The sequence below is a fragment of the Microtus pennsylvanicus genome, chromosome 11 (assembly GCF_037038515.1).
Source record: "Microtus pennsylvanicus isolate mMicPen1 chromosome 11, mMicPen1.hap1, whole genome shotgun sequence".
Lineage (NCBI taxonomy): Eukaryota > Metazoa > Chordata > Mammalia > Rodentia > Cricetidae > Microtus > Microtus pennsylvanicus.
In genome coordinates, this window is record NC_134589.1 from 50,304,701 (window position 1) to 50,320,202 (window position 15,502).

At 42.6% G+C, this 15,502-nt stretch overlaps 1 protein-coding gene across 3 annotated transcripts in view; it reads left to right on the top strand.

Moving 5' to 3' along the window:
• LOC142860484 (NACHT, LRR and PYD domains-containing protein 1a-like) overlaps window positions 1-14,109 on the top strand; it is a 66,686-nt gene extending 52,577 nt beyond the window's left edge. Inside the window, exons 14-20 of one of the 3 annotated variants that reach the window (XM_075991806.1) lie at window positions 2,435-2,534; window positions 3,707-3,930; window positions 7,124-7,386; window positions 7,873-7,998; window positions 8,857-8,998; window positions 11,451-11,495; window positions 12,438-14,109. In XM_075991806.1, the coding sequence (XP_075847921.1) occupies window positions 2,435-2,534; window positions 3,707-3,930; window positions 7,124-7,386; window positions 7,873-7,998; window positions 8,857-8,998; window positions 11,451-11,495; window positions 12,438-12,730 (1,193 nt within the window). In that variant the 3' untranslated portion in view covers window positions 12,731-14,109. Of the gene's footprint in view, window positions 1-2,434; window positions 2,535-3,706; window positions 3,931-4,699; window positions 5,446-7,123; window positions 7,387-7,872; window positions 7,999-8,856; window positions 8,999-11,450; window positions 11,496-12,437 lie in introns of those variants that run through there. The other 2 variants (XM_075991807.1, XM_075991808.1) reach the window with 2 other exon arrangements.
• Window positions 14,110-15,502: the final 1,393 nt, after the last annotated feature.

Below are 15,502 nucleotides of genomic sequence, written 5' to 3' on the forward strand. Positions count from 1 at the left end.
GGCATCATTCCTTTCTTTATTTTTTTAGAATTTAATACACAAGTACTATATTTACATCATTTCCAGCCCTAATTCTGTCTGCTTCAACAATTCCTGTTCCCCACCAACAAAGTCTGTCTCAAATTCATGAGCTGTTCTTATGTATTATTGTTTATTACACGTGTATTTACACATGTATGCATATGTATATATAAGTACAACTTGATGAATCCATTTAGTGTTGGTCATTTGTATGTTTTAGGTTGACCACTTGAAACTAAATAGCCTTTTAGGAAACTATTCCTTAAGAAGACTGATTTTATCCCTCTCCTACCAGCTATTAATTGCTTGTAGGTTTTCTTTTATTAAACTATCTTTTCTCATTTTACATGCCAAAATTCATTTCCCACTCCCTCCCCTCCTCCTTCTCCCTGCACCTTCCCCCTCCTACTCCCCATTCCACCCTCCATCCACTCCTCAGAGAGGATAAGCCTTCCCATAAGAAGTCAACAAAATCTAGCACATTGCTTTGAGGCAGGACCAAGGCCCTTCCCACTATATCTAGGCTGAGCAAGGTATCCCTCCAGGGAGAATGGGTTCCAAAGAGTCAGAACACTCAGTAGAAATAAATCCTAGTCTCACTGCCAGTGACCCCACAGTCTGCCCCAGCCATACAACTATTACCCACATTCAGAGGGTCTATGCTGGTTCCCTTGCTGTAAGGCCTTAGTTGGAAGGCTTATTATTAGCTCAGGTAAGTTACGTAAGAGGGTATCCTCATCAGGGTCTTGTTCTCTTTGCTCATATTCTCAATTCTCCTTCTTTTTGACTGGATTTTGGGAGCTCAGCCCAATGCTCTGATGTGATTCATTGCATCTGCTTCCATCTGTTGCTGGAATCTATGATGACATTTAAGATAGTCATCAGTCTGACTACAGGGCAAGGCCAGTTCAGGCACCCTCTCCACAATTGGTTGGGGACTTAGCTGGGGTCATCCTTATAAATTCTTGGGACTTTATCTAGTGCAAGGACTGTTCATAGCAGAATTATTCATAATAGTCAGAACCTGGAATTAACCTTCAACTTAAGAATTGATAAAGAAAATGTGGTACATTTAAACAGTGGGGAACTACTCAGAGGTTAAAAGAAAAAAAAACAGTGACCTCTTGAAATTTGCATGCAAGTGGATGGAACTGAAAAACTGCCCTGAGTGAGGTAACCCAGACCCAGGAAGATGAACATGGTGTGTAACCACTCATAGGTATTTACTAGCTGTAAAGCAAAGGATACGAACCTATAGTTTAAGACCCCAGAGAAGCTAAGTAACAAGAAGAACCCTAAGAGAAACATACATGAGTTCCCCCTGGGAAGGGGAAATAGACAAGATCTCCTGACAAAATTGGGAGCATGGGGTGTGGTGAAAACGGAAAGTAGAAGGGGAGTTGGAGGGGAGAAAGGGAGCAGGAAGGAGAGCTAGAAAAAAATGGGATGATCAAGATGGGGGAGAGACAGAGACAGAGAACAAGGAAAGAGACATCTTGATTGAGGGAGCCATTATGGGGCTAGCAAGAATGATTATAGATTTTCATTTAGGAGTGGGGCATTATGAGATCTCCCCCATCCACATTAGCCTGTCAGCTAGTTCTGTCACTGTGAAGATCTTGTTGAGGCAGAGATATTGCTGATATTTCATTGGTGAATTGTCCCAGTCATATACAAAACAAAAACAAAAACAAATTATCTGCAACAAATGCTGTGAAGGTAGTCGTCATTTGTATTCCTGTCTTTGAGATGGAATCGTACAGGCTCTCCAATAAGAGCAGCACCCTTTGCAAGACATTCCACACTTAGAAAACAGAGGGAATACTGTTTGCTTCTTTCCCAGACTTTGTGGGCTGCTGATGCCCCATTCTCAAGTCTGTGACTTGCATTCAGCTCTATACCAGAGCTCTGTGTCTCATTCCTAGCTGCTATGGCCTGGGACTCATCTCCCTATCCCTGCTCACCATATTATGAGCTATCTTCTTTTATTTTTTATCATGCCACGTGAGACATACTAGAAAAATCAACACTTATGGACCAGTAAGAAAGAAACAATGCAGCTGGCATGGAGGCAGGTATTATGGTGGGATAGTTGCTTAAGAAGCACAGCGGAAAGACACACACACACACATATATATATAAATATATAGTTTATTATAAATAATGTATATTGATGTATTCAATTATATGTAAATGAAAAGCATGCAGGTAGCCTGATGAGCAGTGATAAAATCTTCAGGCATGCCTCCTGCTAATACCTAGGCGAGAGAACCTGGAAAAGAGTTCAGTCATGGTCCAGCACTGGGAGAAGCTGGGGAGATGAGACTGACCTCTGTCTGGCCTTTTCTAGAGGAATGGTGTTCATCATTTACACCACTAATGACCTTTTACCCATCTTCCCCTGCCTCTCCAGATCACAGACTCATGGAAGCACAGGGTACTGAAGATGACTTCTGGGGCCCTACAGGACCTGTGGCCACAGAGGTGATTGACAGAGAGAGGAATCTGTACAGGTGAGTGAGCTCTGCCTAGAAAAAGGTGACTTTCCCAATACACTTTCCACACTTTAAAAACTATTTACATTCCTCCTTTCTCATCACTGTCACAGTAGAGTGAGTCCAGAACATGAGATTTTACCACATATATTTCCCTATCTCTATGCCTCCATTTTAGTTCAGACAGGACCTCGTCTACCATGACCAGCACACCATTACCAAATCAACAGAGCTGCCCTGAATCCTTCATTCCGTCTACACGGTCTGTTCTCAACTTTGCTCATTATCTGAAATGTGGACTGGTTGTTTTATTCATGGTGTAAGCAGCATCCCTGCCATCATTATATTTGGTTTCTTCAGTTTCTTAGATTTCGCTCCAACTCCTGCTTACTAACAACCACTGTGTGCCAAAAACCCACTGGGACCTAAGAACATGAGGATGCGTACTGCAGCCCTGACCTATGAGAATTATAGTCTCATGAGTGATGAGTGACTATACCCACAGTCACGGTATCTGACATAACCTGGATCCTCCTCCAACATTGTCACAGTCACTGTCTCAGCTGGAGAAACTGTCACTTTAACTTCCTCCCACAGAAGCTGACACCTGTCCACCCACCAGTCACCAGGCAGAAAGAAAATCTCTGAAGATCATGGTAAAGCATTGTTTCAGGGCCAAGGATTTACCACTAATAATTGCAGATAGACTCTTATTTTAGGGAAATATATTCTTAAGGAATATAAACACTAGAATCTGAAGAAAGGTTTACCTTAGTGGTAGAGCCCTTGCCTAGTGTGCACAAGGTCCTACATTGACCCCAGAACTACACACACACACACACACACACACACACACACACCACTTTCATCACCACCACCACCACCACCATCATCATCATCATCACAGGACTAGCTAACTGCTCCAGGTGTGTGTCACCTGTAGGTTTACTCTAGAACACTCAGTACTATCAGGTCTAGAAGATGGTGTTGTCATTACCCCTGTTTACAGATGAAGAAACAGTTTGGGGGTTAAATGACTTCTTTAGTCAGGGATCACCTACAGACCACAGAGGAAACAGAACTCAGAGTCATCTGGCTTAAGTCTGTTGTGTCCCCAACCCTTCACCTGGTCTGCATCCTGCAGGTGAACAGAGCTGGTGTTCACTGGTGTCTGCCTTTCCCTCTTCTAGAGTTCAGTTCCCTGTAGCTGGTTACTACCACTGTGCCAACATAGGACTCCACTTTGTGGTAACAAGGGAAGCAACCATCGAAATTGGATTCTGTGCCTGGAGCCAATACCTGGACAAGACTCCCTTGCAGGACAGTCACATGGTGGCTGGGCCTCTGTTTGACATCAAGGCTCAGCGGGGAGCTGTGGCTGCTGTGTACCTCCCTCACTTTGTGGATCTCCAAGGTAACCATGGGAAGGATAGGGAGTAGGGTGGAGGCCAGGCGGTGATGGTGCATGACTTTGATCCAAGCGTTCAGGAGGTAGAAACAGACAGATCTCTATTAGGTCGAGGCCAGTTTGGTCTGCAAAGTGAGTTCCAGGACAGCCAGGGCTACAGAAAAAAACCCTGTATCAAAAAAAAGAGTAGGGTGGTGGAAATGGAGGACTTGAGAGGTCATACAGGACAGTGTAGGGTGTTGGGTGATGAGGAAAGGTCTATGCCTTCCTTAGCACGGCAGAGCAGGTTGTGAACACCGACACTGAGATGTTTTGTCATTCCTTTGTCTATGATGTATTTTCTTTGAAGCACATGTTTCCAAGCCTTATACTTTATTTTATATTAACTAAATGAGACCCTGAGTGGAAAGTAATATTCTCAGTAGCTATATTAACTGGTGATTAATAAGCGCTCCTTACACAGCATATCTCACAAGAGTCCAGCAGGAAACAGAATAAATTGAACAATGTGAAGACATTGTTGGAAAGAAAAATAACAAGGATCATTTGGTACCCAAGGTTTACCAACACTCCACTACATTGCTACAGGCGGGGAGAAAATGATGTCTTCAGATTTCATTTGAGAACTGGAGCCACAGAATAATGGTGTCCTAAGGAAAGAGGGGAACTCATGAATTGTCCCAACCTCAGTCATCACCAAGGATTCCTTCAGAAGATATTTTAATAAATATAAGATTTCCTGTGTAAGGTCTCATGATGGAAACCTTTACTACAGATCTCTGGAGGTTGAGACAAGAGAATTTGGAATGCAAGAGGAAATTAGACTATACAGCCAGACTCTGCTTAAGAAAGGAAAACACAACATCAAGGAACCTGGTGTTATACGAGTGGCTACTGAGGTCAGTTACTTCTTTGGCTACAAGGAGCACAGGAATAAGTCCAACATAGACACTAGGAGAATCCAGCACACAGCAGAAGATGTTCTTGTTATAAAGGTGATGAGCAGCCACAAGAGGGGAGACCCAACAGCTAAAGAAGTATTGAAAAGTAAAATAGAAACTCAGGTGGCACCAGCCAAAAGGAGAACGTTGAATAGAAAACACCAGTAAGCATCCTCAGGTTAAAGATATTCATAGTTAACAGCAAGCCCCCAAGAAAAAAAAAGCAGACGAAGAAATCAAGCAGGAATAAGTTGAAAACCTCAAAAGAAAATAAAAATAATAGTGACACGCACATACAGAAGATCCTGAGCTCCTGAACCTGACAGGAAGCACTGCTACATGGATTTGGCCTCCCTAAATGATGTGCTGATCATGGGGAAACACTTCCTTGGGATTTGCATTTGTGGAACAGGGAACACGACCACTTAAGTCTTTCTGTCTTTAATTAATTTTATTGTTCACAAGGTGAGCCCATGAAGAGTGAGATTTTGCCCTCAGCTCACCTTTCCTATTGTCACTGTGCTCTCCCTGCAGTGATGCTGATCTCTAATATGTACAACTGATTTTTCTTTTTGAATCAGGGTCAATGTTTTATGTCTTGGAATTTTTCCTGCCAAATAGTATTTTATATTTAAATTCAACTTTACTCATATTGAGGACATTTATGCACCAAAACTAGATTCTTGGCCAAACTGTCTCATGAATGGCACCTTTTACAGTTTCAATGGAAATCTTCCTCCTCTCTAAAAGTGACATGAACTGGCCTCCACCCCCTCTCTCAGCATTCTTGTCTTTCCTGCTTCCAAAAGAATGTAGCCATAAGCTCTGCTTTCAGCATAGAAGGACTTTCCTAGTCCTAAGGACCAAACTCTTCTACATTCTAGCCACAAAACTCTTCCAAATGCCTAAAACCCATGTGACCAGGATAATTATAGCAATGACCCAACTCCTGGTATCAATTTTCTATCCAAGTTTACAAGTTATCAAAGTCTTGTAGCTCAAACAAAATACCTAAATAAAGAAACTTAGAAGAAAGATTTATTTGGCACACACTTTAAAGGAATAGTTCATCATGGCATGGAGATCTGAGAACATTGAGCCTGCAATGCCTGATAAATTTTGTCAACAGAGGGAAGAGAAACCACTAAATGCTTGTACTCATATGACAATCTCCATTTTACACAACCCTGGATCCTAGTCCATGGATCCCACAGTGGTTAGGTCCTCCCAAATCTTTAACCCAATCAAGATAGTTTCTTTCTATCATGCCCTGAGGCCTGGATCTAAGGTGATTCTAGATTTCATCAAGCTCACATTTGACACTAATGTTTCCACAGATGCATCCACTTGTCTTCAGTGAACAAAGTTAGGAATCCCTGGTCTCTTTCATAACAGCAAACTCCATCGTGCAACAAGCACATTAGTGGACACTACACTCCAAAGACACTGAAGTTGGCGATGGCAGCGCATCAGAGATCCTAATGGATGCGCAGTCTCTAACAATGGCCTCTGAGGCTGTATTCATTGTAGGATCCATGGATGAGACCATCAAGAATTTCCATTGTACTGTGAATGCTCCCCCAGCATCAAGACAGGTCAAAGCCAAGGCTGCTCCAATGAGTGGTAATCTGCATGAGTCACTATGGTAACACATCACAGTCACCTCACAGCATGGTGAACCAATAGTATGGAAATGTTTTATTAATCTGCTATGTTCTCAGTGGGAATTAATTAATAAAACTTAAGATTTTCTTGTTCATGGCTTTTCAATTAAACAAACTAACCAAAAGCTGAAAATACTTCATGACCAAAGCAATTATAGAAAAAAGATTTGGGAATGGTTAGAGTTTCAGAGTTAAGAGTCCATGACCATCATGGCAGACGGCATGGCAGCAGCAGGCAGGCATAGCACTGGAGCAGAGCTGAAAGCTCACGTCCTTAGTGACAAGGAAGAGAGAGAGAAATAAAACTGGAAACAAATAAAACTTCTTTTTTAGTAGAAGAAGAGGAGGAGGAGGAGGAGGAGGAAGAGGAGGAGGAGGAGGAGGAGGAGGAGGAGGAGGACGAGGAGGAGAAAAGACCTCAAATCCCATTCCAGTGTCACACCTCCCACTCCTTCTCAAGCAGTTCCACCAAACACAGCCACCCATTCTCATTCTAAGCACCACCGCCATTCCACATCTTAGTGGCTCTTTTTCCAGCCAAGCACAGTTCAGTAGAAACACTAAATCCATGTCACTGAATCTGTTCTTTCACAGAGGGACAGGTGGACACTTCCTGGTTCCACGTGGCCCACTTTCAAAGACACGGGATGGTCCTAGAAGTGCCAGCCAAAGTGGAGCAGGGCTACACAGTCTTGGAAAACCCAAGCTTCTCCCCAATTGGAGTTCTACTAAGAATTATGCCTCCTGTCAGACATTTCATCCGCATCACTTCTGTCACGTTGATCTACTATTACCTCAATCTCCAGAATGTCACCCTTCATCTCTACCTGATCCCCAATGACTGGACCATTCAGAAGGTAACACTGAGGACCAGAAATGTGGGGCTAGGGTGGATTGACAGAATACTTGAAAATATAGCTATCCCTTTGGAAAAATTCTCCACATGGAGTGGGATACAGTTCTATCAGGGGAACCCTGGTGATTATGAGTCTGCAGTCTTCTTGGCCTCCTCACAACAGAGGTTCTTCAACTGCCATTAACACCCCTTTATCTCTACACATCCTTCTATGGCCTCTTTCCACCCATCAGAAGAATGGAAATTCTCCGTATCCAACATGAAACCAACTCCCTTCTTCTCTGTCAGGGACACAGTCTCCACAATGACCCTGACAGAGGCCAATAATTTGCAATCTATATGGCAGAATAAAAGTCAGAAGGTTTCCCTGGAGCTGACATCACCATATCACACAAAAATGTACTGATCAACCAACACACCTTATTCAGACCAGATAACTGTTGCAGTACTGAAATCTATTTAAATCTCTGTCTGCAATGTTCCCTAGGCCATTGATGAACAAGAAATGAGGTTTCAGTTTGTTCGAATACACAAGCCACCCCCAGTAGACTCTCTTTACATTGGATCACGGTACATAGTGTCTGCTTCCAAGAACCTGGAAATCATTCCAAAGGTAAGCATCCAGGGGTTTGCTATTATACAGGATCAGATGCCGGATTTGGGGCACATTAAAAGGATTTACAGCAAACTGAGATTGGGGAAAAATGATTTGGGCTTTAGGATGAGCAAGAAAACTTCCAAGTTAAGTGGAAAGCAATTTAAGGTATCACACAGAAGGTCTGGTGAACTGAGGAGTTGGTTTTAATACAGTACAGAGAAGGGCAGAGCCTACTGTGCAGCAAGTCCTGGGTCAAGGACTTCAGGATGAGCTCTCATTCATCATGGTTTGAATCTGAAAGGTCTCCTACAGGTGTAAATGTTAAACACTTGATCCCCAGTTACTGCTAGTGTTTGGGGAGTTGTGGAAACAAATATGTGAGGCCAACAATCACAAGCAGGCCACTAGTGGAAGGCCTTGAGGGCTATAGCCTCTACATCTTCCTCACCTCAAACTTGGATTCCTGATCATATATAACAAGGTACGCCACAAGCTCCTGCCACAAATAACAGAGCTCCAGTTTACATGCGTTCCCATCATGAAACTAAACAACATAAGCTCTTTCTTAAGTTGTTTCTGCCATATTTTTGTCAGAGTGATGAGAAAAGGAATAGTATGTGGGCTAACCTGGGCCCATTAGCATTCTCCATATCTTCTGTTGCTACATTCTTTCTATGTCCCCTTTCACAATGTTCCAGTCTTCTGAGTAAAGATGTGCATTCAAAGCTATAGGTTAACTCATTGCAAAAGACACACAGTGCCTAAGCCAGGGTCTATTATGGTGTGCAAGAATAAGAAAGCACAGGGGTGTGGAAAACACTTGTTCTCTTGAGTAGAGAATTCTGAAACAGAATCTGTCCTCGCCCCCTTCAGGAACTGGAGCTGTGCTACCGGAGCTCCAGGGAATCCCAGCTCTTCTCTGAGATCTATGTTGGCCACATGGATTCAGTGATTAAACTGAAAATCACAGACAAGAAGAATGGAAATCTCAAATGGGAAGCCTTGCTGAATCCAGGTAAAATTAGTTTAGATCCAGATACTCAAAAGGTTGAAAAAGGCAATGAATTGGGAAGGTGTGTTGTCGTTAATTCTTGGTGTCATGAAATAGTCAGATCAGTTATGTGGCTTTTGCTAGAACCAAAGCAGGAGGTTAGAGTTAGAGTGAGTGCCTTGGGGGGGAGAAGCAGGAAAAGGTGAAGATAAGAGGAGAACAGAAGAGGAGCAGGGACAGAAGAGAGGAGAGGGAGAGAGGCCAAAAGGAGGAGAAGGAGGAGGTGGGAAGCCTATTCCAGGATGGGCCTCCAGTGTCCCAGTTCCTCCAACTGTGCACTCTCATGGTTTCCAGTACCATTCTCAGGGTCCATGCAATTATGAGTGTACTAGTGTGTGTGTTCGTTCATCACACCACAGTCCTCATGACAATTACCGCTGCAGAACCAATCTTTCAACATATGATCACAGAACATGTTACATGCAAGCCACTGCATATCCTACGCCCCATTTTCTCAGTCCTGCATCGTGATTTCTACTCCCAGTGCCCTAGAAATGACAGATTTTGAGATGCAGAAAGCAACTAGTAACAGTTCACATTTAAATGTGAACAGTGAAAAGGAAGAGATTTTTCCATCAGGAGATTCTTAATCTTAAAATCCCTTTGTCTCTTGGCAATTTTTTTTAATATTTATTTATTTATTATGTATACAATATTATGTCTGTGTGTATGTCTGCAGGCCAGAAGAGGGCACCAGACCCCATTACAGATGGTTGTGAGCCACCATGTGGTTGCTGGGAATTGAACCCAGGACCTTTGGAAGAGCAGGCAATGCTCTTAACCTCTGAGCCATCTCTCCAGCCCCGTCTTTTGGCAATTTTATACATGCATACAATGCATTCTAGGAATTCCATCCTAAAGAAACCTTATTAACCTCCTGCCAGCCCCTCTTCTTTTCTACAAATCATCTCCCCATATTCATTATTGCTTGTGTCTTACAGAGTTTAAGTAGGATCCTCTGTGTGCCTGAGGGTTTTGAACTTCCCAGTAGGGAAGCAAGTGAGTTCACCAGTGGGTACAGATGGATTGTATACACCCTCTTCTCCCTTAATCTATTATTTGTCAGTAGTAAAGCCCTAAGTAGCACGGCCCCTGTGAGCTGCTTCCCCATGTCTAGGGCCCTACTTGTGTGGGTCCAGAGGCAGTAAGTACAGGTGCTAAGAGTTCATGATGGCCATGGTCATGTCATGCTTAGAAGAGACCACAACCTCTTATCTATATATTCTCCATATGTTCTCCATATCTTCACAGCCCTTCCCCATATCTTTTGTCCCTACATTCTTTCCAATTTTTCTTCCACAATGTTCCTAGATCCTCGAGGAGTGATATAATTGTCTACTAATAGGGATTAGTACTCAACCATCCCTTAGTCTCAGTATCCTGCACAGCAGTAGGTATCTGCAGGCACCTCCATTCACAGCAAAGAGAGGCTTTTCTGGAGAAGACTGAAAGTAGCCTTTGTCTCTGGTATAAACATTGCTATTTACAAGAGAATTGACACCATGTTCCTTTATGTAGGCAGTAAATGTAGTTTTTCTAAGGGCCTAAGACCTTCAAAGACCTGGGTTTGTTTGTTTGTTTTAATTTAAAAATGAGAGAAAATCATAACAAATTTTAACCTGTATTTTTCTAATTTCTAAGTGTTTCGTACACATATGTGTTTTCTCTTTTAAGAATTCTGCTGCTACTCCTATGGCAAATCTCAGAATTGTGCCATTTCCTTGCTATTTAGGTTTTCTGATCCATATATATTCCTATTACTAATATTCTGTCAGATGTTACCTGGGAATTGTTCACCCATTCTTAACTACATCTTCACTCAATAAGTTTCCTTTGATCTACAGAACTTTTTGAGTGTTCTGATATCCAATTTGCCAAGTTTTGGTTTTATTTCCTGTGCTACCAGAATCTTATTCACACAATCCTGACATATACTGATTTGTTGAAATGTTCTGCCTATGTTTGTTCTATAAGTTTCAGGGTGTTGGGGCACAAATTAAGGTCTTTGATCATTTATAGTTAATTTTTTAAAGGTGTGATCTAGGCATCTAGTTTAATTCTTGCATACAGTGCTAAGTAGTTTTACAGGACCATCTGTTTAACAGGCTGTCATTTATACAAATACATTTTTGGGTTCTTTGTCAAAGTCAAGGTAGGTATGGTTGAATAAACTTTTATCTAGGTTCCGAGTCTATTCTATTGATCTGCACATCTCTTTGTGTCAATACCATGCTGTTTTTACTACTAAGACTCTAGTATTGGTTTGAAAGAAGTGTGATGAAGTTTTCTACAAAATCATTTTTTATTCAGAATTTCCTTGGAAATCCTATGTCTCTAGTGGTTCTGCATGAATTTCAGCATTTTGCCATTTTATTTTAAAGAATCATTAGAGAGGATCATCTCTCCTTTCTTCCAGGAGACCTCAGGCCTGCACAGCCCATGATCCCTACAGTCCACAAAGGTCAGTAACACTTATACAGAGCCAGAGAAGCCAATAGTATTCCGCAGATAGATCATCTGATCCTTGAGAGAATGTCAGTGAGAAAGGAGGGAGCCTCACTTTGCAAACCTTACCAGGACAGGTAGGCCATGTACCTGCCCCAGGGCAGAGTTTCTCTTATGCCTCTTGGCTTCCCATGTTGAACATAACCCCACCCTATAGCACGAATAATAAATACCCAGAGACAGATATTGGGGTTCAACCTGAAGATCAGAAAAGCAAAGCGGCCAATTACTGGCTCTCATCACTACCTCAGACTGAAATGGGGTGAGATCCTGTCCACAAACTTCCAAACTCCACAACCCACACTTCACAGTACACTGAGATCCTGTCTCTTTCCCCTTATATTCCTCTCTCTACCCAGCCATATCACTCCTGTCTCCACCTCCCTAGTGCTGGGATTTAAAAAAGAAATGTTATCCCAAGTGCTGGGATCAACTGAGTGTGAGCTCTATTTCTCTTTAAGACAGATTTAATCTTGTGTAGCCCAGGCTGGCCTAGAACTAACAGAGAACCCTCTGCCTCTGTCTCCCGAGTCCTGCGATTAAAGGTGTGCCACCATTCCCTGGCCTGTATAGCTGAATAGTATGACTGCTTTTCTCACTCATCTTCAGGCAAGCTTTGTTTATTAAAACACAAATAATACATTACTATACTACCCACTCCCAACCTGAACACCTTACCATACACCCTTCCTCTTAGTTATGCAGAGTGTCAGACTAATAACTGGCCTCAGGAAGGGTACAGATATTTTTTTCTCATGACTTCCCAGAGGAGGAAGGGAACCAGAGGTGCACAATGCAGATGAGATACGTTAAAAAAAAATTAAAACAAAAACTGAGCAGACAGTGGAAAAAATCGTGGAGGACCCTTTCTATGCTCAGTGTCAGTCTTCACTCCTAGATGCTCCTGCCTTGCCACACTTCGTGGACCAGCATCGGGAGCAGCTGGTGGCCCGAGTGACATCAGTGGACCCTCTCTTGGACAAGCTGCATGGTCTGGTGCTGAGTGAAGAGGAGTATGAGGAGGTGCGAGCTGAAGCCACCACCCAAGACAAGATGCGGAAGTTCTTCAGCCTCAGTCGGTCCTGGAACAGGGCCAGCAAAGACCAAGTCTACCAAGCTCTAAAGGAAACACATCCTCACCTGATCATGGACCTCTTTGAGAGGTCAGGAGGTGTCTCTGTGGGATCCTGACATCTTAGTGGCTGAAAAGTGCACACTTCTTTGAGTCCTGGCTCTGCCTGACCTTCCTTTGGCCCTCCAGTTTCTCCATCTATAAACCAGTGGCCATCTGAGTTGCCCTTCAAATGGCAATGTTCCTAGGACATCTCTTGGGGACCCAGACGTCCCCTCTTGCCCTTCCCCATCCTGTTCATATGGGATGTGCATCTCAGGAAACTTCCAATGGAGCCAGCAAGTCTATTGAGCCTTGTCCAGCTGGCTTTATGGCCTGAGTGGCCATCACAAAACCACCTGACCAACCGTGATACAAGCAGAACTGGGAGCATGGGAATGGAGACAATGAGATGGTGCTTTCCCTGGAAAGTGAATTCTTATGAATAGGAAAGGAAGGATATTTCCCACCCTCAGTTTTTGTTGTCTTTATTCATTCTATTTCTATTTTCAGGTCTTGAACAACTTACTCATTTACTTCCCTTGTTCTTTGTGTGATTTAAATGTTTTAAGGGATTTGTTCATTCCTCACACTGTTTGGATTCTCCTGGATTTCTTTAAGGGATTTATTAATTTAATCTCTGAGGACCTCTATCATCTTCATACAAACTTTTAAGACCTTTTTCTTGTGCTTTAACTATGTTGGAATATTCTGGCACTGCTGTGGTGGATAGGTGGGCTCTAGTTGAGATATATTTGCTTGGATGTTATTGACTGTATTTTTATACAATCATCTAGGCATCTGGAACTAGAATGATTAAAGGTCTAAATACTGATATCTGGATTTGTTTTGCTTTGGGTAGGTGTTTGTACCTTGGTTGCTGTTTATTCTGACTATGGGAGAGTGTGATGGGTGTTTGCTGCCTGGTAGGAAATTTTTTTTTACATCATTAAAATCAGTTTTATTCTTTAGCATTGTGGAGAATTCAAATAATAAGCCTTGTATTTGTAAAGAACTTAATTTACAAGTCCCCCCTCTATTCATTATGTTGTTGGGTTCTTTTTTCTTTTTTTAAAGAAAAATATATATGAAGGCTCCAGTGTATGCAGTAATTATACAGGAAGTCTCTCAAGAACAAGGGCAGAATCTGTCAGACTTCTGTTACTCCCCAGGTCTAGGAACAGGAATGTAATCATTTTCAAGAGCCAATTCATTTAATTCACAGTCAGAAGTGGGCACAACTGCTTCCACAAGTGGAAAGAGTTTAAGAAGCTCTGCTCTGTCTTCCTGAAGACAAATAAGAACATTGTTCCTCACAGAGAGGTCTCTGAGTTACACAGCTAGCATTGGCTCCACAGAGTAACAAGCCAGTGTATGGAAACTGGGATGTGATGAGCTTAGGAGGAACAATGACATCATAATAGTAAAGACAAGTGACAGGGGGGCAGAGGGTGTAAAAATGCAACAATCATAAACAATAAATGAATTAGCAGAAAGAACCAAAAATGACACAGAAAAAAAAAAACATCAGGGTGGTACCAGACCAACTAGTTTGTTCTGATAGACCATGAAGTGTCTATTCTCTCTGAGATGCCATGCTCTGGTTTCTAAACTGGAGACAGTGGTATTGTACTAACTAATAGCATCACTTACCTCGATTCATACCTCAGAGGTGTGATTTGAGGAAAATAGCCTGTTGTATGATGTCTGGTACCTTTCCTTCTGCCGACCTGACTTTCCCCAACTGGTAGGAAATTTTATGCACCTAATATGTGTGGTCAGTGAGGTTTCCCAGTAAAACTTATTTCTTATCATTGAAAGCTGACTCTTAGGAATGGGGCTAGGCTGAGAGTCTGAAGGAGTTCACAGGAGGGAGGAGATCAGTGTTCAACAAGAACCTGCTTCTTTAGTCTCCTCTGAGACTAAATGAGAGGAGAAACAGTAAAAAGAGGTCACTCACAGGTAGGCTATAGCACTGGGGGTGAGACTGGATTGGATCTAGAGGGACAGAAGGAGAAAGGAAAATCTATACACAACCTACCTGCTTACCTGGCAGGAGTAGCCTGTGGGTTATCAGGCAGTGTCTGCTGGAATTGGGGGCTGGGATAAAGGAACAAGTGGGGTAAGGAGGCTGGGAGGGGAACGTCTGTGGGATCCACAGGAGATGGTGGCAGAGGAGGAAGAAAAGCTGAAAAACAGGTGCTCTGTTGCAGAGATAGTGATGAGACTGGGGTATTGGGTTTGAGGGAGAGGAAGGAGTAGTGAAGGTCCTCAGTTAGCTTACCTGTTTCCATGACTACACAGCTAGTGTGATCACAGGAATGAGTGCCAGCTGGTTTGGAGGCTGAGCTCCTGGGATGAGTTGGGGGAAGGAAGGTTGGAGCAGAGGATCTTTGACATTTGAAGGAAGTGTCCTCAGAGGGGAAAGGAGACCACAGTAGGTGTTCCTTTTAGTTGGAGATGAGACTTGGGTTACTGGGAGCTGAGGAGGAGAGGAGACCTGCAGTCAGCCTAGCACAAAGGGATATGCCTTCTTCTCTAAGCCTCGTGGAATTTTCCCAAAATTGATAATATACTCAGACGCTAAGCAAGTCTCAACAGATACAAGAAAATTGAAATAATGTCTTGCATCCTGTCAGATCACCATGAATTACAGCTGGATCAACAACAACAGAAAGCATACAAACTCATGGAAAATGAAAAACTATCTTCTCATTAAAAAAAATAGATCAACACAGAAATAAAGAAATTAAAGGCTTTCTAGAACTCAAGGAAAATGAATACATGATATACCCAAACTTATGGGACACAAGGAAAGCAGCGCTAAGAAGCAAGTTCATAGTGCTAGTGAA